A 21,418-nucleotide genomic window follows, 5' to 3' on the forward strand; every position below is an offset into this window, starting at 1 on the left:
CATTTTATTACTCTTCATCCAATTTTATTACTCTTCATCCAATATTTAATTTGAGTTACTTTGAGTGACAGTATTGTTTATAATTACACCAGGACAACAGCCATCACTCAGACTTGTCCTAAGGCTAACTGGGACATATAGGCAATACAGCTTGCATTATGTCAAAAACAGTGTTTAGTTCTGCTAATCTACCAGGGCAGAAGAGGCATTAGGAAACTCAACTTGGTATTGAGGGATTAACAAAGTATTTTGAATCTACAAGATGATAAGAGCTGAGATTTGTGGCACAAATATTTTTTATCCACCTTCTAAAATAGACCCAAACCAAGATCATGGTTGACCTCAATGGGTAACATCCACTCAGCTCCCAGTTCCTGTAGGAAATCACAGCATCTAGCCAACCCAGAAAACAGGATGTGGTTCATTGGAAATGTAAATTGGCTTCTCATTATTAACAGAGTCATTCATTGGTGTAAAAGGAGGAGTTCAGGAACAAAAGAGGCCGGACGACATGGGGATAACACTTGGAGGGATAAAACAAACATTTCACTACATGCTGCTGAATTTATATCTTTAGTCAGTGCTGAAGTGGGCAGGTGAACAAAAAATGTCCACGCTGTTCACGGGTAGATGAAGGGAAGCACTTATCCTGCCTCTTGGCTCCTTAAGGTTGGGGCACAGAATCCCGTGATGCTGTTTGTGCAGTGCTGTGCATGCCTCTAAGGGATGATGGAGTAGGTCTCCCACCACCAAGTTCAGAGGACCAGAGAGAATCCAGGAAGTGCCTTCAGTTGGATTTAGGTAGGTTATTAAATTCTGATGGTTCTTACAAGCTAATTCAGGTGAAAGGAAGCAATGGGCCTGACCCATCAGGGTAAAAAGCTCAGGGCAAGTTATTTTGTATGTTGGATTTAAAAAACCATTAATTCTAGTAAAAAGTATCAATAAAGAGAAATGATCAAATGGTGTTAAAATCTGGAGAGAAAAACACTCAATCATAGAATAGCATTTGGAAGGTGGGACTGAAAAACGGGATAGTATAATCTGCCAGAAAACAATTTGGCCACTTCCCTGGTAGTTCAGCTGGTAAAGAATCTGCCTATAATGCAGGAGACCCTGGTTCGATTCCTGGGTTGGGAAGATCTCCTGGAGAAGAGATAGGCTACCCACTCCAGTATTCTGGAGCTTCCTTGATGACTCAGATGGTTAAGAATCCACCTGCAACGCAGGAGATCTGGGTTTGATCCCTGGGTCGGGAAGATCCCGTGGAGGAGGGCATGGCAACCCACTCTAGCACTCTTGTCTGGAGAATCCCCATGGACAGAGGAGCCTGGCAGGCCACAGTCCATGGGGTCACAAAGAGTCGGACACAACTGAGCAACTAAGCACAGCACATAGCACAGCGGAAGAATATTATTTGGAGTTCTTGTTCTTTGAAAGTTTAAGAGGGCAAAACTGTCTTTTATAAATTTGTCTGTGTGTATGTGGCCTGCCAGACCCAGCCTTTGTACATAATATAGTGTATGTTAGGAGTAGCAATATGCTTAGAGGTAGTGTTGCCAGGATAGTTGTCTTCAGGCTGTATTGCCTGGTGAAGTTAGTGTTTTTCTGATAATTTTGTGTTTATTGGGGAGCTCTGCAAGCATTCTGTTGTCCACTTCAAGACGTCCCTTTAGGTGCTGTGCTTTTAGACACCTCGAATGCTGCCTGCATGAGGCATGAGAGGGTTAGCCAAACTACATATTTCCACAATCTGTTGCTGTGAGCTAATAATGAAATCAATGCCCAATAGCACATAATTCTGGAGAGCAGGAAGACCTGTGTAAGTAATGGAAATGGATTTCTCTCACACTGAGATGAGTCACTATGACCTCTGCCTTGTTTTGAAGCTGACAACCTTTTATTATTGTGACACTTGCAATATCTTGTTGCAAGCACAGAGTTACCATGAATTATTTAGCAACTGGAAAGTTTTAATGGTTAGTTACAGCAGTCACATTGTGTAAGAATCAAATTGCTTTAAGTAAAAGGACGAAGTTCATAAAATCACTCCATTCTTAGAAGTACTTTAATAAGAAATAATCTTATTATCTAAAACAGAACAATCTTCCATTGAAGGATGGTAGTTATTGCCAGTTCCTTGTTGCTGCTGGATCCACTGAAGGATTTAGAACTTAACAGTCAAAGTGTGCCTCAAGTATTGTGGCTTCCTGACTTTATTCTTATCTGGAAAATTCTGCTGCTGTAGCCCTCAGTCAAGATGCAGCTCCATGCTCTACCTACTTATTAGCATATACTTTTGGAACTGATTTCAAATGGGATTTCTTATGGAATATTTGGTTTTAAGCTGAGTATTCAAAGCATGTCTAGAGCTAGACAAGCCAGAAAGGGTCAGGGTCAGAAAACTGGCTATAAGATTTTCAACAAAGAGATTAAAACTATTATCCATGTTCCTTACCCCATGTGAAGCTTCCTATCATGCTTTCCAGTGAACAGAGAGAAACATAGCTTGGCATCTGGTCCCATTACTTAATGGCAAATAGAAGGGGAAAAAGTGGAAATAGTGGCACATTTTACTTTTTTGGGTTCTAAAATCACTGTGGACGGTGACTGCAGTCATGAAATTAAAAGATGCTTGCTCCTTGGAAGAAAAGCTATGATAAACCTAGACAGCACTCTATTAAAAAGCAGAGACACCACTTTGCTGATAAAAGTCCATATAGTTGAAGCTATGGTTTTTCCAGTAGTCATGTATGGATGTGAGAGTTGGACCATAAAGAAGGCTGAATGCCTAAGAATTGATGCTTTTGCATCATGGTGCTGTGGTGGCTCAGATGGTAAAGAATTAGCCTGCAAAGTGGGAGACTTGGGTTCAATCCCAGGGTTGGGAAGATCCCCTGGAGGAGGCCATGGCAACCCACTTCAGTATTCTTGCCTGGAGAATCCCCATGGACAGAGGAGCCTGGCAGGCTGCAGTCCATGGGGTTGCAAAGAGTCAGACACGACTGAGCAATTAAGCCCGCGGCTTGACTTTAGGATTGACTGGTTTGATCTCCTTGCATTCCAAGGGACGCTCAAGAGTCTCAGTCAATCCTAAAGCAAATCAGCCCTGAACATTCACTGGAAGGATTGATGATGAAGTTGAGACTCCAATACTTTGGCCACCTGATGTGAAGAACTGACTCATTTGAAAAGACCCTGATGCTGGGAAAGATTGAAGGCAAGAGGAGAAGGGGACAACAGAGGATAAGATGGTTGGATGGCATCATCAACTCAATGAACATGAGTCTGAGAAAACTCTGGGAGACAGTATAGGACAGGGAAGCATGGCATGTTGCAGTCCATGGGTTGCAAAGAGCTGGACTTGACTTGGCGACTGAACAACAACAGAATGAGAAAAAAGTTGAAATGTTGAGTGAGATAATTTTGGGAGTGAGTTTGTTTGATTTCCCATTTTTTCTCTATATTTTTATGGGGATACGGTCAGAAAATACACATGTACTGAAGTGAAAGTCAGCCAGGTGACAAAGCCTTGGGCAAATTTGTACTCATTTTACAGCCTTGCTACTCAAAGCAAGGTCCCTAGACTCCAGTATTGACATCACCTAGGAGTTCGTTAGAAATGCATGGTCTTATGTCCTATTCTGGAACTGCTAAATCAGAATCTGTACAGTAAGCAGATCCCTGAGTGATCTGCACACTAAAATTTGAAAAGTCACACTTGATAGAGATCATTTGGCTTTTTCTCCTCCTTTTTGGATTAATCTGGGAATACACTTAGAGAAGACTCAATAGTTTGAACATGGATTGCTTTCTGTTATCTGTAGTGATTCATTTAATGTGGTGCTCTCTTTTTCAACCAGCTGTGTGCTTCTAGGTCACGAATGCTTGTTGTCTTAGGAAATGATTACACATTATAACTAACTGTGTGGGAGGCCCATTCATCTATACAAACTGAAATTGGAAACTTGTCTCTAAGCAAAACTATATGACATACATCAAAGGGATTGTGTGATTGTGGAAGCTGACAAGCTACTAACACTTGCCAAAGAAAAGCTGCCAGAAATACTTCATTTTACCACTAGGTGGAAATAGAGTAATTTTGAGGATTTTCTTCAGGGCTATCAACTACTGCAACAGGACTTCATAAACTGAAAGAGATCTAAGAAATCAATTCGTCTAATCCTTACCTCCTTAATTCCATAGATGAGAGAACTGAGGTTCAAAGATATTAAAGAAAACTTCATCTGTCTTATAATTGGTTGTCTTGTAGAGCCACTGGGTGAAGAGATGCTAGAGTAATTCAGGATTCTTCAGCCATTTTCACCTACAAGAATAAATATTGTTTTACTATCCTCTAGCATGATGGAACACATGATGTGACATCTGTATTGATTGTCTCTGTGCTGCCGCTAAAACTAATGACCACCACGGCTCCTTCTGCTTTTAAAGATAGGCTGCAACAAAGTTATTGGCCCTTCTTCCCTGTGTGTGCTAAGTTGTTTCAGTCATGTTGTACTCTGTGTGACACTACGGTCTGGAGCCCACCAGGAAACTCTGTTTATGGGATTCTCCAGGTAAGCATACTGGAATGGGTTGTCATGCCCTCTTCCAGGAGATCTTCCTGACCCAGGGATTGAATCCATGTCTCTTATGTCTCCTGCATTGGCAGGTGGGTTCTTTACCACTAGCACCACCTGGGAAGCCCTGTATCCTAATCTCAGTTCATTTCAGTTCAGTTCAGTTCAGTCGCTCAGTTGTGTCCACTCTTTGTGACCCCATGAATCACAGCACACCAGGCCTCCCCGTCTATCACCAATTCTTGGAGTTCACTCAAACTCATGTCCATCGAGTTGGTTAGTCTCAATCAAGTGATAATGCTCTTCCCTTTGTCCAGTGAAGAGATGCTCAACCATTCTGTAGACTGGGAAAAAAAAAATGCACAAACTAAAGGTTGAGAATTATATTTTATTTGGTGAACTTTTTAAGAACTTATGCCAGGGATACAGCCTCTCAGCTCTGAGGGACTGCTCTGAAGAGATAAGGGAGAAGCCAGGATATATAGCTTTTGCTGAAAACAACAACAAAACAAACAAACAAACAAAAAAACCCCTATGTAGTCAAATATCAAAAGATAACTGCTAAACACTAAAAATGGACATTGCACGATGATTTTAGTGCTTTTCTTTGTATGGGAAGATGCAAGAGTCTGGGCTCATTGAAATTATTTTTTGATATGCATCTTAACTACCTAGGGCCGATGCTGTATTTCCTCCATCCTGAATCCCTTCAGGGCACACATCAGGACCACTGCTGTATCCCATTGCTGGCTACAGCAACATCCTTTGTTTTCTGAAATGACAGGTCTTTGCCCACAATTCCATAAAGTCATACTAGACTTTACTCAGATTTGTTTTCACAGCATTTTTTGTTTTTACATTTATATTGGGTTCAAGTTAAGTAGCCTAGAACAGGACTTTAGTTTGAAGGTTAAGGAAATACTTAATGTTTTTTAGAGTTTGTAATCCATTACTGGGCTTCCACGGTGACTCAGCAGTAAAGAGTTTGTCTGCAATGCAGGAGATCCAGGTTTGATCCCTGGGTTGGGAAGATGCCCTGGAGGAGGAAATGGCAACCCAGCCCAGTATTCTTGCTGGGAAAATCCCATAGACAGAAGAGCCTGAAGGGCTATGGTCCATGGGGTTGCAAAGTCAGATATGACTGAAGCATCTGAGCACAAGGCACACAATCCATTACCAGTTTAAGAAAGGAAGGGAGTCTGAATTTAGGGGTTGAGGGACCTTAGAAATAACCTGACTTCAATCTCTTTCCATGTCTGTAATACAGTTAAGAGGCATCAGAGAACAAGGGATTAAGTGCATTGCTCAGAGTAGCAGAGCCATCACCATGCCCTTTGGCTCTGTCCTATGGGAGACACTAACAGGTATTTTGACCTGTATCTTTGTTTTGTCGATGTGTTTTAACCACAAAAGTATTATTTCCATTTGTTGACCGAAAAAAATGCACAAGCTAAAAGTTGAACGTGTGTGAGCTCAGTGGCTCAGTCTTTTCCGACTCTTTGAGATCCCGTAGACTATAGGCAAAGGTGAGAAGTATGTTTCATTCGGGGGAATTCCTGAGGACTTAAGCCTGAAGGATGACCTCTCAGATAGCTCTGAGGAACTGTTGCAAAGAGGTAAGGGAAGAGCCAGGATATATAGGAGTTTTTGAAAAAAAAAAAAAACAAAAAAAAACCAGATAGTCAGAACATCAAAAGACTAGTGTTAAAGAAAACCAGGTCTCTCCACTTAATGATTTCAGTGCTTTGCTTTCTTATGTATGGGAAGAGGCAAGAATCTGATCATACTTGTGCAGTCTCTCAGTCTGACTCTTTGTTACCCCATGGACTGTAGCCTGCCAGGCTCCTCTGTCCATGGGATTTCCCATGCAAGAATACTGGAGTGGGTTGCCATTTTCTCCTCCAGGGGATCTTCCTGCCCTAAGGACTGCACCCACAACTCCTTCATTGGCATGCGGATTCTTTAGCACTGAGCCACCAGGAAAGTTGCAAGAATCTGGGCTCACTGAGATCACTCCTTTGATGTGCACCTTACCTATCAGGGCCGGGATCCTGTTTTTCTCCAACCCTGAATCCCCTCAGGGTGCAGAGTTAGGGCAGTGCTTCGGCTGAGGCCAGCAACATCCTTTGTTTACTGACTTGGCAGGCCACATTTTTTTCATCCACATGCTCATCACATCAAAGAGTGTGTTTAAAAGTTAAATTTTGGATAATGCTTCTGGTATAAAAATGATTTCTTGTACCTAAGTATTTTAGGTGTCGTATCAAGGCATTAGTATTAGTATCAAGGGGTTGTTTTCCTTTTGATATTTCTATCGCGTGTTTGATTATGATCATTTAAAAACTAGTATTCCAGTACTGAATCCTGGCTATTATTATCATATTCAATACAAAAATGGACAAACATGTTGACCTAGCACATTAAGAAAGCTAATCCAAGCACACAGGAGCTGCTTCTCTGGGAGGCAGGGGCCATACCAAGTATCTGGAAGCCAGCACTTGCTCTGCTGGGCAAATGACGTGCTCAGCTGCCCTCAGAACAGGAACATTTTCTGGGAGCAGTTGAGCCTCAAGTATGGGGCTGTTGGCATGGGACATGCCAGCCCTTAGTGGCACAACTATGTGACCTAAGTCACTCAGTATTAAAATGGTGCCACTCAAAAATACACTGCAGGTAAGTAAATGTCCTGAGGCATTCCGGGAAATGACAAGCTCAGATTTCAGTTTGTTAGGGAAGGAAGAATAAATTTTTCTTATTCCAAGAACTAGTGTCTTGGAATAACTCAGGAGACTGTATGTAGCCTCTACTCTTAATCCCATGAAGAGGAGGGTGAGTTTGAGGTAGCCAGGTTTGGTCCTATTTCACAAAGTCTAGAATGAGAGGAACCTGGACAGGAATTCTGGTTCTTCCACTCTGCAAACTTTCCCTGCCTCATTTCTCTCTCAGAAAATTGGGATAATACCCTTGAGTAAAAACCCAGTGGGCATCAGCATTAACAGATATAAAGGGGCCAGGAAGTACAGCATGTAGCAAGAAGGTATTCAACAAATGGAGCTTATCTCCACCAAGGTGGCTACCCTGTCTGTATGGCAATTTCCACATCTCACTCCAACTCACTCCCACAGCAACCCAGGAGCACAAAGATCCTGTGACAGACACACTTTTGAAAAGTAGAACGTTCTACTTACAAATAAATACAAGGTAGTATTAAGATTAAAGGAGAAGAGGAGAATCACTGGAGTCTAAAGACTTGGGAGCCTGAAGAGAAATTGTTCAGGGCTCCCGTTCAGCTGAAAATATAAATAGTAAAACATACTTGAATGAGAACATTTAATAGCAATGGCAGTCACTTAAACTGATAACTTTCTATAGAGTCTGAGTTTGGAAACCGAACTGCCTGGGACATCTCCCCGCACCCAGGACCTTCTGCTAAGATAGCCGAACTCAACTCAGGTTAGATACCCTCCGAGGCCCCAGCTGGGCCGGGAGTGGCGTGAGAGTGGGAACAGGTTATTTCAGGAGGGTGTTACCCCCGCACCCTCGCCCCAGCAGTGGTTAAATAGGTGAAGAAGTTTATCGATCAGTCAATTAAACTACTGATCAATTCCTGCCATGGGAACCGAACGAAGGCTAATCGATTCTTTGTGGGTGTCACGAACGGGAAAAGGGGCGGCAGCTTGGCATGGGATCAACGGGCCCGGGAGAGCCGGGCCGGGTCCGCCGGTAGCCCCTCTGGCTTCCTGGTTGTGCAGAGGCGCGGGAAGTGCAGGGTCTGGCGTCCGTGGCGGCGTGGGGCGCGTCGGCCTAGGACTAGTCCCAGCTCGCAGGAGCAGCCCGCTGAGCCCCAGCGGCCGCGGCAGGTGGAGCAGTTTAGCTCTTTTGGACCCCAGGAGCCAGATCGGGGGGGGGGGGGGCGGGGGGGGCGCGGGGGGCGGGGCGGGCGGGCGAGGCGCGCTTCTCATTGGCCGCCGGGCACCGCCCGCGCGCGCGCGCTCAGCCTTTATAAAGCCGCGCGAGTGGTCCGCCAACCGCACGCTTCATTCCCGGCGCCCTACACTCCGCAGCTCACCTGTCACGCCTGTCCGCTCGGACCCACCATGGCCACCATTCAGCAGCTGGTAGGAAGATGGCGCTTAGTGGAGAGCAAAGGCTTTGACGAATACATGAAGGAAGTAGGTGAGGTTCCCCGCCATGCGGCGCTGCAACGTGGCACGTGTGTGTAGCTGTCTGTCCGTAGGCTCCCTTCGGCGTGCTAGGCTGAAAGGCTGGGCGTGCGCGGCCGCCTACCCCCGACCCCGTTATCCTCCACCTTCCACCCTCATTGCAGGCGAGCAGTGGAGAGCGCCTCCCTCCCGCTCCGGATTCCCCGGACCGTCGGCCTCTTGATCAGTCCCTCTCTCTGCTGCTTTCCCCGGGCCCACGCGACCCCTGCTTTCCTGCCCTTTAGCGCGCTCACCCCTCTCCCACCCCAAGCTTCTTTTCTTTCGCCCCCTCCAGGCGGCCCTCTTAACTTTCCCGAATTTTCTTCCCCCACCACTCGTCCGCTCTTCTGCCATTGTCCTCCCTCGCACTCGGGCGGTCGTGGCCGCGCCTCCTTGCCCTGACCCACCTTGCCGCATCTTTTGTTCCCAGGTGGCGCGTAGGGTCCCCTCCCTCTTCTACACCCGAACTCGATTTCCAGCCGAAATGCGGGCTACCGCTTCAGCTTACATTCCGCTCTCGGTTGCATCTCCCCCACCCCCAGAGCCCCCGCCCGCCTTGGCCGCGTGCGTCGGCCCATTTTGGGTTGGCCGGGCTCCCCCGGTGGAGCATCAGGGCATCCTCCTCTCCACGCCCCGGAGCGGGGCTCAGAGGCGTGGCGCTGGTGACAGTGACCTGTTGGCACCGCTCGACTGGGCGCTGCGGTGGCCGGTTGGCGTGTGGGAGGAGCGCGGTGAGGTCGACTGTACCCGAGGTGGCAGTGCCCTGCAGCCTCCTGCGTCTAGAGGGTGGAGGGCAGAGAGGCTTCACCGGGAAACCGCAGTCAGAAACTGCCGGTCCTTCAGCTGCTTTCCAACTGCATCCAAGATGGGCGTGGCCTTGCCCAAGACACTTGATTTTTTTTTTAAATTAAAACTTTTTTTTTTTAATTTTTGCAGCGTTGTGTTGATTTCTGCCATACAGCAAGGGGAACCAGGCATGATTATGCATGTGTCCGCTCCCTTCCAAGCCTCCCTCCCTTCTCCCCATCCCATACCTCCAGGTCATCACAGAGCACGTGACTGGGCTCCCAGTGCTACACAACAACTTGCCAGTTATCCATCTTATACCTGATACTGTGTGTATGTTGATGCTATCTTCTGCATTCCTCCCGCTCTCTTCTCCCTCACTGTGTCAATAAGTCCATTCTCTATATCTGCAGTTCTATTCCTTCCCTACGGATAGGTTCATCAGTATCATTTTTCTAGATTCCATATATATGCCTTAATACCTAGCAACTCCACTACTGGGTATATGCCCTCAGAAAACCAAAATTGTAAAAGACACATGTACCCCAATGTTCATTCTATCACTCTTTAGGATAGCCAGGACATGGAGGCAATCTAGATGTCCATTGACAGATGAATGGATAAAGAGGATGTGGTACATACATACAGTGGACTATTTCTCAGCCAGAAAAAAGAACAAATTCAAGTCAGTTCTAGTGACCTAGATGAACCTAGAGCCTGTTCTACAGAGTGAGGCACTTGACTTAAAAGCCTTCCAAGGGAGGATGCATCTCTATAGGGAGATTGAAGTTCTCTCGCTCAAAATAGTGTTGGATTTTCTGTTGTCTTTTTCATAAGCCGGTGACTATAAAGAGTGCTGATTGCGACATTGGGTAGATTGGCAAAGACAAACCTTTGTCACAGGCCCCTAGGAAGTGAAGCATAGCAAAGATCCTGTCTGACACAACTGCTGGGGCTGTAGGGTTGTTTTAGAAGCTAGCCTCCTGCAGATAGTAACTTTCTGTTACCAAATGTTAAATGAGTGAAGAAGTCATTACAAAGATCTAGACCCAGAAGTACCCTGAAGTACTTAAAAAACACACCTTCTAGCTGATGGCTGGTGAAGTGTGGCTCTGGTGAATCTTGAGTGTGTTTATGATCCCATGAATAAAACAAAGCAGTATTTTTTTTTTTTTTCCCCTCCACTCTATACCTTGATCAAGGTGACTCTGGACAAAAAGCAACTAACTGCACTCACAAAGGAGAAATACATATGTGTGTGTTCACCTGAGTGAGGACCACAGTAGGCGGTTTCTCTGCCCATTGAAACCAAACATGTTTATCAGATGGCTTGTTTCCAGAGTTCTGGAGTCAAGGTTGTCAAGGTACAATTCATTAGAGAGCAATCAAGGTGTGGAAAGAGCAGAGCCCTTCATTTGTCCAAAGTGAGAAAATAATGACTCAACTAATGAAACAAAGCACCAGTGCCTAGCTGCTGAAAGAGAAGGCTCCGTGGGGACATGTCAAGCCAGGCTGAGTGTTCATCATCAAGTCAGTTACTCTGTTTAGGCTGTAGTCGCCTCATCCATGAAACTGAGATTTGGCCTAGAACCAAGTTTCCTACTAAATGTTAATATTACGGGGAAATACATAGATTATAAAATAAATGTATTAATAGAGTAATCTGAGTTACAGAGTTCTGAAATACTATTTTTGAGGGTAAGATTTTTCCTTTTTGTTAGCATCATGATTGTGTGGTTAACTCTTAAAACTGCAATTTGAATATCTCAGGATTGATACTGATTTTATGTAGTCTACTAATCAAATATTTATCAGGGACTTCTGTGCTAGACTGTGTGCTGGAGTCATATAATACAGTGGTTGGCAGAACTGAGGAAATTAGAGAAGTCAGGATATCTTCCTTAAGTTTCTGAGGGCCAACATGGCATGGTGTCTTCAAGCTGAGATTTAGAGCCGGGCTGCCCGCGTTGTTGGTTCTCAGCACCTCTCTTCTTAGCTGGATGAGCTTGAGTAAGTTACATCAATGCCTCACTTACTCATCTGTCAAATGGAGACTATCTACCTCTTATAAGGTCCTTGCCAGGCTTCCATGAATAGTGTAGTGTATGTCAAGTACTAGCACTTGGTAAGTGCTGGATATGTGTATGTTCACAGTTGTTATTGATGACTGGGCTGCTGCTGCTAAGTCGCTTCAGTCGTGTCTGACTCTGTGCGACCGCATAGACGGCAGCCCACCAGGCTCCCCTGTCCCTGGGATTCTCCAGGCAAGAATACTGGAGTGGGTTGCCATTTCCTTCTCCAATGCATGAAAGTGAAAAGTGAAAGTGAAGTTGCTCAGTCGTGTCCGACTCCCAGTGACTCCATGGACTGCAGCCTACCAGGCCCCTCCATCCATGGTATTTTCCAGGCAAGAGTACTGGAGTAGGGTGCCATTGCCTTCCCCATTGATGACTGAATCGTTGAAAATGTGCACAGCATGGTGATTGCAATTGAATTACTGCTTTTATTATGTAAACAAGAAATTTGGTCTTCCGGGTATCTAACACGGTATAACTTTCTACAGGAGTGGGGATGGCTCTGCGAAAAGTGGGTGCGATGGCCAAACCAGACTGTATCATCACTTCTGATGGCAAAAACCTCAGCATAAAAACTGAGAGCACTTTGAAAACAACACAGTTTTCCTGTAAACTGGGAGAGAAGTTTGAAGAGACCACAGCTGATGGCAGAAAGACTCAGGTTAATTATAATTTATAATATCACAGAAGCTTGCAGAATGATTAACTCTATTAATAACATTCTTACTGCTTCCAGGCCAGAACTTAATGAAAAAGTCTCAAGTTGTTTTATGAATTGAGTTTTGACAAATTAGTGAAAAATACTGATTTCACAACTTAATCTGTTTTGTAAAAATAGTTTTAAGGGACATCTAAATTAAAAAGCACAAACTACATTATGAATGAAATTACTATGGGTTAATGTGGTAAAGTAGACTCAGAAAGGAAAAGATAAAAAAGTGTTGATTAAGGAGGTTATAAGTCACAGAAACTCTTTTTCTTTGTGCTTTGGAAGACTAAAAAGGATACTTTATTTTGGCAGACTGTCTGCAACTTTACAGATGGTGCATTGGTTCAACATCAGGAATGGGATGGAAAGGAAAGCACAATAACAAGAAAACTGGAAGATGGGAAATTAGTGGTGGTAAGTGTCTGACATCATATGTCTTATATGAATTCATAGTTCACATAAGTGTTCTAGATCACTGATCATGAACAGGAGAACTAGGTTGGAGGGAAAAAAAGTGCCAAATAACAAGATAAATACAAGAATACTTAATAACTAAAAAAAGCCCTTTGTGGAGCTAGAGAAGATGATATAGCAGGAGCTGGGTCTAGTCCGTGTTCTGCTGCTCCGTTTACAGTGCAGGCACACTTCAGAGATACGGTAGGTTCGATTCCAGACCATGACAATGAATGGAACATCGCAGTAAAGTGAGTCACACAGAGACAGGAAGTGAGCAAATGCTGTTGGAAAAAATGGCTCCCTAGACTTACTCAGTGCAGGGTTGCCACAAACCTTCAGTTTGTAAAAAAATGACTATATAATCTTGAGCACACATTTTTCTGTTTCTTTAAAATGAGGAATAGTATTTGCTAAAACTAAATGAATAGTTTAGATATTGCAAATCAGTAGTTTTCAGTAAAGCATATACACATCATAAATAAAATAACAGGCTCTAGCTTTTCAAATCCAGGAATCCTAACGTGCATTTTCTCCATCTGTGAAGTAGATTTCAATGTTTTGTAGGATTGTGATCTTAGCATTCAACTACCACCATTACTCTGTGATGTAAGACTAACTTGCCTCTTTTTAATGACATTCTGTCTCCTAGGTATGCGTCATGAACAATGTTACCTGTACTCGGGTCTATGAAAAAGTAGAGTAAAAATTCCATCATCATTTTGCACAGAAATTAGCTGCGAGGATGAACAAGCTCAGTTCAATGAGCAAATCTCCATACTGCTGTTTTTTTTCATTATTGCATTCAATAATCTTTATCACAAACAATTAAACTATTTCAAAGTGTTGGTTTAATTAGGGTCATCTCTTTGGTTAGTAAATAAATCTGTTTGTGCTACACCAGTGTTGCATGCTTTTTTAAACTTTATAGGAATTTAGTGATGAGTTTTAACATTTACAAATGGACTAAATGGGATAGCCTTGAAGATACCGTATTGAGATTATATTTAGTAATTTATATATAGAACTACTTCTGTGGCCAATAAGCTACCAATCATTAATCTTGTTTTGAACTTTGCATCAACTCAAGAATCTTAAATTTGTGGCAGAGACTGTTCTCATTGAAAAATAGCTACATAAACTTTATAATTTAAATATAAGAATAAAGATTAAATCACCATCATTGGCTAGTAATCATACTTTCAATAGTGTGTTTATAACTACTGCTCAGGAATTCTGTAGCCAGAAATCCGTTTAATAAACTTTCTGAGGACCTACCAGGTGCCAGACTGTCTTCCAGAGGTTGAGTTATATCTGAACACAGGGACAAATCATTGCACTCACTGTGACAAACGCTCAGCTTTGAGAGCATGCAGTGTTCTCTTGTTTTATTAACAAAAGTAATTAAAAAAGTAATTCAACTCTGAAATACTTGTGTGTGTGTATATAAAGAATAACGAGAATTCTAGTGACTTCTGTCCTATTTCTTAACCCAAATAGCAAATATCAACAGTTCACATTTGGAAAATTTCTGTAGGCACTGGGCTAAAACTATGTACGTGATCCTCATAGCAATCCTTGGGGAAGTTAGCACCATTATTTCTTTCGCAAGTAACAACACAGGTTTTTGACTAGCTAACTTGTTCAAGGACACAGGAAGTTGTAGAGTTGGGACGGGAACCTACAACTCGTTGAGCTCACTCACGACTGATCAATCATCCTACAACTCTGGCATGTCTCAGCTTATATGAAGATCCTGAGTTAGATTTCCTAAATGTAATACTTGAGACTTTTATGAAACCACCCTCTATACATTGAAATGTTAACTTGTAAGAATCTTTTAATTACTGAACGTTAATACATTGAAATGTTAACTTGTAAGAATCTTTTAATTACTGAACATTAGTAGTCAATGAAAGAGTTGGATTTATTGATGCTGTAGCCCTGTGCGGTAACCCCACGTGGTTGCTGAGCACCGGGTAAGTAAAATACACATAAAATTTAAAGAACTTGATACCAAAAAAATGAAAATGCCTCTAATTTTTATATTGATTATATATGGAAATAACATTTTTGGATATAGTTGGTTACTTAAATATTGTATATTAATAAAATTAATTTTACCTGTTTCTTGCTTTTTTTAATGTGGCTGGGGAACATTTAAATGTTGCATGTGCTGGAAAAAAACTTGCTGGCAGTTTTTTTTTTTTTTGATCCGTATTTTTGGATGGACAGTGCTGCTCTAGATTTCCTTTTCTATTTGAATTTACATCTTGCTTATTTAAGTCTCTATATTGGACTTCCTCTTTCATCCCCTTTTTCCACTTCTAGTAATAGTGTACATTTATATGACTTCCTGAGCCAAACGCTGAGCCAAGTACTGTAAAGAGTTCCATAATTCTCAGAACCACCCTAGATGACGTATGTTAATAATTGTTTTCTGCATTATTTAGACAAGGAAACGAAGTCCCAGGATCTAGGAAATGATCCCAAGCCATACAGCACGTTCAAGTCAGAACAGATTGTACACGAGTTTATCTGGCTAAGACCAACACCATGTTCTAATGTCTATATTGCTTCACTTTATGGAATGTGGAGTATTGCTAGAGGGAGGGCAGACTCAACAGTTTTCCCATGGAGAAGCTATGGACATTTTGAATGAGAGAACTTGTCTTCATTGTGCTGGACTGTGACAAGTCAGTGTCCTAAGATCGTTGCCACAAAATGCCCATGACACCCATTAGTCTACCCCAAACATCCTATACATTTTCAGATGTCTTCTAAGGGTGTCCTACCATACCTAGTTGAGAACCACTGGGTGGAACTAGAACAAATATAGTTGATAGTTTCTTATTATCTGGTGTCAGTCAAGCCCTTCTTTCTGCTATGTTGTTTAGTTGCTCAGTTGTGTCTGACTCTGCAACCCTGTGGACTAGAGACCACCAGGTTTCTCTGTCCATGGGATTTCCCAGGCAAGAAAACTGGAATGGGTTGCCATTTTCTTCATACCAAGCACTTAAAATGTGGCAAATGCAACTGAGGCATTGAATTTAAATTTTTAACTAATTAATATGTAAACGTTAATACCAACATATGATCAGTAACTGCTGATTCGGACAGCACAGAATGCTAACCTCATGTTTTCCAAAATCAGATGTCTTATTTTGATTCCAAACCTACCCTTATGGTATCCTCCATTTCAATCCAATTCTTTGGCTAAACGCTTTAGAGTCATCTTTAATTCCTATCTTTCTCTCCCACATCATACCTGATCCATTAGCAAATTATTTCAGCTTTACTTTCATATTATATGTAGAATTCAAGTACTTCTCACCTCTTCCACAGCTAGGACTCTGATTCAAACTCCACTGCTGTCTTTCCCCTGATCTCCTGTTTGCATTTTTATTCTTCCAGAGGTATCATTTTAAAATGCATGTTTAACTATGTCACTCCTCTGGTGAGAACCCTCCACTGGCTACTCATTTCATTCAGAAGAGAAGCCAGAGTATTTGCAGAGGTCTTATTTGATCTTGCCCATGTCTCCCAAGTTCCCAGCATCTCTGCTCCTCCTAGTTTCTTCTCCTACCAACCCTCCTTGCAAATATTCCCTTCCAGTAGGTCATTCTGGTCACAGGTGTATTCCTGCTTCAGGGCCTTTGCACCTGTGGTTGCCACTGCCTGTTATAATCTACCCTGTGGAATCTGCAGCCCAGGCTTTCTCAACTTTCTTAACTTCCTTTAAGCCTCTTCACAAATGTCACCCTAGCAGTGAGTCATCCCTAGACCACACTATGTATATTTGTTACCACTCCTCCCCCATACTCTGTATTCCCCTCTGATGCCTTTGCCCTTATCACTACCCTGAGTAAGTATATATTTACTTGGGTTTTGACTTTAAAAAGTTTTTTTTGTTGTTGTTGCTATCTGTTACTCTCACTGAAAAGCAAGCTCTGTGAAGAAGTGGGCTTTGATTTTTATCATATTCTCTATCACTCAGGAGACAACCCAGCACATAGAAGATGCTCAATAAATATCTGTTAAATGAATAAATTCATTAGTAAATCAATGGCTCTTCTGTGACTATTTAACATTTTGATATTTATGACCCTTAATGATTTTACTTCCATTTGCGTTATTTTTTTAAAAACCATATTTCTTACCTTTGTACAAATCTTTCAACTTAATCAGGTCTTTTACTCAATATTTAAAATGTATTTTACTACAGCTGAGCATTCTGCCAACAGGCAATGTCTGTCAAACAGAACGTGACCTGAGTTGTTTGTGGAACGGAGTGCAGACTAGGTACAATTTATCACAGGTGAGATGGTTTAACATAAATCAAACTCTCACTAAGGGAAAATGTACAACCAAGAGATGACTTAACTTTTGGGTTATGTCCCTGAGTACTGCAAAGACACTGACTGTTCTCTTCAAGCAGAATATAAATGTCTAAGGCTGCAGAAGGGCTTCCCTGGTAGCTCAGCTGGTAAAGAATCCACCTGCAGTGCAGGAGACCCCGGTTCAACCCCTGGGTTGGGAAGATCCCCTGGAGGAGGGCATGGCAGTCTACTCCAGTATTCTTGCCTGGAGAATCCCCATGGACCGAGGAGCCTGGCAAACTACAATCCATGGGGGTCACAAAGAGTCAGACACGACTGAGTGACTAAGAACAGCACAAGGATGCAAAGTTATGACATATCATGCCTGTGAGGTCTTTGTAGACAATATGTAGCTTTGCTTTATGCTAGTATAATGACTTTGCATTTATTGCTGACTTAGCAGTTTCTTGAGTCTTAATCTTCTCAAATGTTTTCTCAAAATTCTGGTATTTGAAATTGTGCCAGATCATAAAAAGGCTGAGAACCATACTTTTAGCACCTGGATTTTAGTGTTGCCAGCTCACTTGAGGCCATTAGCTCAACTTTTAGTGCTTATTAATTAATAATTATTGATGTTGTATTTAAAATTACTTACAAGTTTATGAGAATAATTATAACTTTTCCCTGGGTTTCATGTACTCACTATTCTCTCTTTTCTTGCTGCCCTCTTAGAATCCACTACTGTTTGGTGGGTCAAATGTGATGTGGGTTAGTGGGAAGAACTAATGAAGATGGTGAACTGGTTTAAAAAGTTGAGTGAGACATGTTGTGAAATACTGTGAAGGCAGGATGGAATGACGAGTCACTGGTCCCGCAGTAACTGGAAAGTAAGTCTTATGACATCTAGTCTGTCATGCTCTGTCATCAGATTATACATGAACATTTATTTAGGAACAAGTCCATCTCCTCCTCCCAAACTGCACACTTTGAACATGTATGAACGAGAAATAATAATACTTTTTACAGAGCACTTTTAAAAAGTGCTGGTGATACATGATAGGGGAATGAGATAGAGCAGGGCCAGGGTCCTTTTCATGGGGTGACATTCTAGTGAGAAAAGATGGAACACTCATGATAAAACCAAATGGCATGGAGTGATAGAGGCAACAAGAAAAAAAAAATCAAGGAGTAAACACTGTATCTGGGATGGCCAGGGAGACCTCTCAAAGGAGGTATTGTTTGAACCCAAATCTGACTCATGCGCAGAAGACGATCAAGTAACATCTGGGGGCGTAGTTTCTGGGCAGGTGTGAGCAATTCCTAAAGCCCTTTGTAGAGACAAAAAGACACAATGACAGATGCCGATGGACAGAGAAGTAATGAGGGACATCAGAAGCAAAGATGCAGTCCGAGATCTGAGGAGAACACAGGGTCTGTAGGACCTGGTATTTGCCTTTGTCTGGGTCAAGGGAAACCCTGGAGGGTCTCAAGTAGGAAATGCCAGAGCACATAGAAAATGCCGCACTTTTACTCTTGGTAATGGGAAACTTGATATTTGTAAATAATTCTTACTAAAAACAGCTGGAAATACCCGACAAAATATACATATATTTAACTTTCTTTATAAAATACTGAGAAATTACTCGGGAACACAAAGACTTAAGTTCAGCTAATAGGACTGGTTTTGCCCGGAAGCATTTATTTGTGAATCCAGACATGTCTGAGACGCTGAGCTGTAGTTTTGGTAACAAAGCGAACAATTGACCTTTGTCTGATGGTAGACAAGCTGACTTCATCTTCTGTTGTCTTAGAAAAAAGAGATCGCTAATGGCTGAAAATTTAGTAACAAGGATGTTCATCAAAGTACTGTTTATACTATCAGAGAATTGGAAAGTACATAATTTTCTAGAAATGGGGGATTGGTTAAATAATCATGATATGTCCATACTATAACACACTAATAAGCATTAAAAAGAATAAGACCAAGAAGAGCTTGGAAGAAGCCTCACAATGTTCTCTAAGGTGAAAAAATATCCTGACTATAAAATATTATGTATGAGAGTTTGGGATTGACCTAGACACACTACTATATTTAAAATAGAAAACCAACAAAGACCTACCATGTAACCTGCTAGATACTGTGTAATAAACTAAGTGGGAAAGAATTTGAAAAAGAATAGATACATGTATATGTAAAACTGAATCACTTTGCTGTACACCTGAAACTAGCACAATTTTATAAATCAACTATGGTCTAATATAAAGTAAAAGTTTAAAAAAAATTATGTACATGTTGTCCCATTTGTCAACAATATGTGCATATATGTAGGAAAATGCAGAAAAATGTTAACAGTGGTTATCTCAGAATTGGGGTGCTTAATTTCTTATATATCTGTAATAAAAAATGCAAAAATCTAATGCAAAAATCTATATATTTAATGATAAATAGCATATTAGAAATACTTCAGAAAAGTACAAATAAGAAAATAAATACCCCTGGAAATATCTACCCTTTATATAGTCCCCATAGCACTTGGGCTTTCCTGGTGGCTCAGATGGTAAAGAATCTCCCTGCAATCCTGGAGACCCGGGTTCAATCCCTGGGTTGGGAAGATCAGTGGAGAAGGGAATGGCTGCCCATTCCAGTATTCTTGCCTGGAGAATTCCATGGACAGAGGAGACTGATGGGTTACAGTCCGTGGGGTCGCAAAGAGTTGGACTTGTCTGAGCGATTATTAGCCATTGGCCATAGTGCTTAGCTTTCCTTATAACATAGGTTAAAAATTGCCAGGCTGCAAACAAAACTGACCTCACAAAGTTCTAGAGTTGTACTATGTGATTAAAGGGAACTTCTATCCTACGAAATATTTTGCCGCCAAGATGCAATTTAACTATTGATATTTTAGCAAAGAACACATCTTTTCCTTTATACAGTTAAAGATTTAGAGTCAGGGAAGTGTTAATTCTAAAGTCAACCTCATTGACAAGTTAAGGTTATTAATGATGTGTGGCTTTGTTCTTTCTCATTTGCTAGGCTTTACACAAGACCCTGATGTTTGCTTGGGCACAATTCCGAGGGCCTCCATTCTCCTTTTCTTCTCTGTAGTAGGTCCTGCTCTGTTGTGTGAAAGCTATGGGGTATGCCACCAAGGCCCTGGTTTCTGGTTTAGCTTGTTTCTTGCTTGGTTGCTTGTTGGTTTATTCATTCTCCAACCAGATCATTACTAAAAGAAATACAAAAGAGAAAAATCCCAGGATACGGTTCAATTTCAGAACAGTAGCAATGAAGATAGTGCTCACACAGAAGTTCAGAAAAGTTACATATAAGAGAATAAAGACTTCTTTCATAAATGAAACAGAATTGGTTTGACAATGATTTTCAGCAAATCTCATAACCAAATATAGAAATGAAGGTTGCTGACTCAGGCACTTGCCCTAACCACTAAATTCAGCTTCCTCTCTTTGCTGCACACAGCAGGAGCACATGAAAAAAAAAAATGCGACTCTTTCTGGAACAAGCAGACTTTTGGAAAATGGCCAGTTCTGGAGGTTGACCTGTATGATGCATCATCTTCTGAGATGTGAACCACACCCAGAAACCTTGGAGAAACCATCATGACACAGATGAGATAATTTCAGAATCTTCTGATTTCATATTGAAATGATTAACATGTCAGAAGATTCTGACGAGAATCTCAATTCTTTACTCTAGAAATAGGTGGTAATTCTAAGATCCCATAAAACTTAAATCAGTTTCAGTTCTGTTTAGGCAATTGATGGCAAATGGTGTTGTTTCAAGTCCATATATCAAGGGCATAAAGACACATATCAAAATAAGAAGGCACCAGATCAGAATGAGGCAACACAATGTGAATGAAGGCAATATGTCCAGGAGATAATTTCATTACAATGTCATCAGAGTATTCACCGAATAGAGAATTACATATGTTCTATCATATCTTTTATTTTATCTACATAGGTTTATATACCTGAAGTCATTATTTTTATACCTAAGAGAAGTACTTCTTTTATACCAAGAACAAATTCATATATATGTTAGCTCTTCCTTATTGTATCAGCTTTGCTTAACTAGCAGATGAGGTCTTTGAGTCCCATTCCAGTGTCAGCATTTCTGAATGGACTAACTGTCTGATTGATTCATTTATTCAGTTCAGCAAATGTGAACCCCTACATTGAGCCCCTACAATGTGCCAGGTATTGTGCTAAGAGCTGGACATACTAAAATGAATAAAGGTAAAAAGTCCTTGACTTAGTGAAGTTTAGAGTCTGGAGG

The 21,418-nt window shown here is 41.7% G+C and overlaps 1 protein-coding gene across 1 annotated transcript; it reads left to right on the plus strand.

Annotated features, from left to right (window-relative positions):
• Window positions 1–8,624: 8,624 nt before the first annotated feature.
• On the plus strand, window positions 8,625–13,708 carry FABP5 (fatty acid binding protein 5). Its single transcript, XM_052651632.1, has 4 exons — window positions 8,625–8,756; window positions 12,132–12,304; window positions 12,665–12,766; window positions 13,458–13,708. Exons 1-4 carry the CDS (start codon window positions 8,678–8,680, stop codon window positions 13,509–13,511), a joined length of 408 nt encoding a protein of 135 aa, XP_052507592.1. The 5' UTR covers window positions 8,625–8,677; the 3' UTR covers window positions 13,512–13,708.
• Window positions 13,709–21,418: the final 7,710 nt, after the last annotated feature.

The sequence above is a fragment of the Budorcas taxicolor genome, chromosome 14 (assembly GCF_023091745.1).
Source record: "Budorcas taxicolor isolate Tak-1 chromosome 14, Takin1.1, whole genome shotgun sequence".
NCBI lineage: Eukaryota > Metazoa > Chordata > Mammalia > Artiodactyla > Bovidae > Budorcas > Budorcas taxicolor.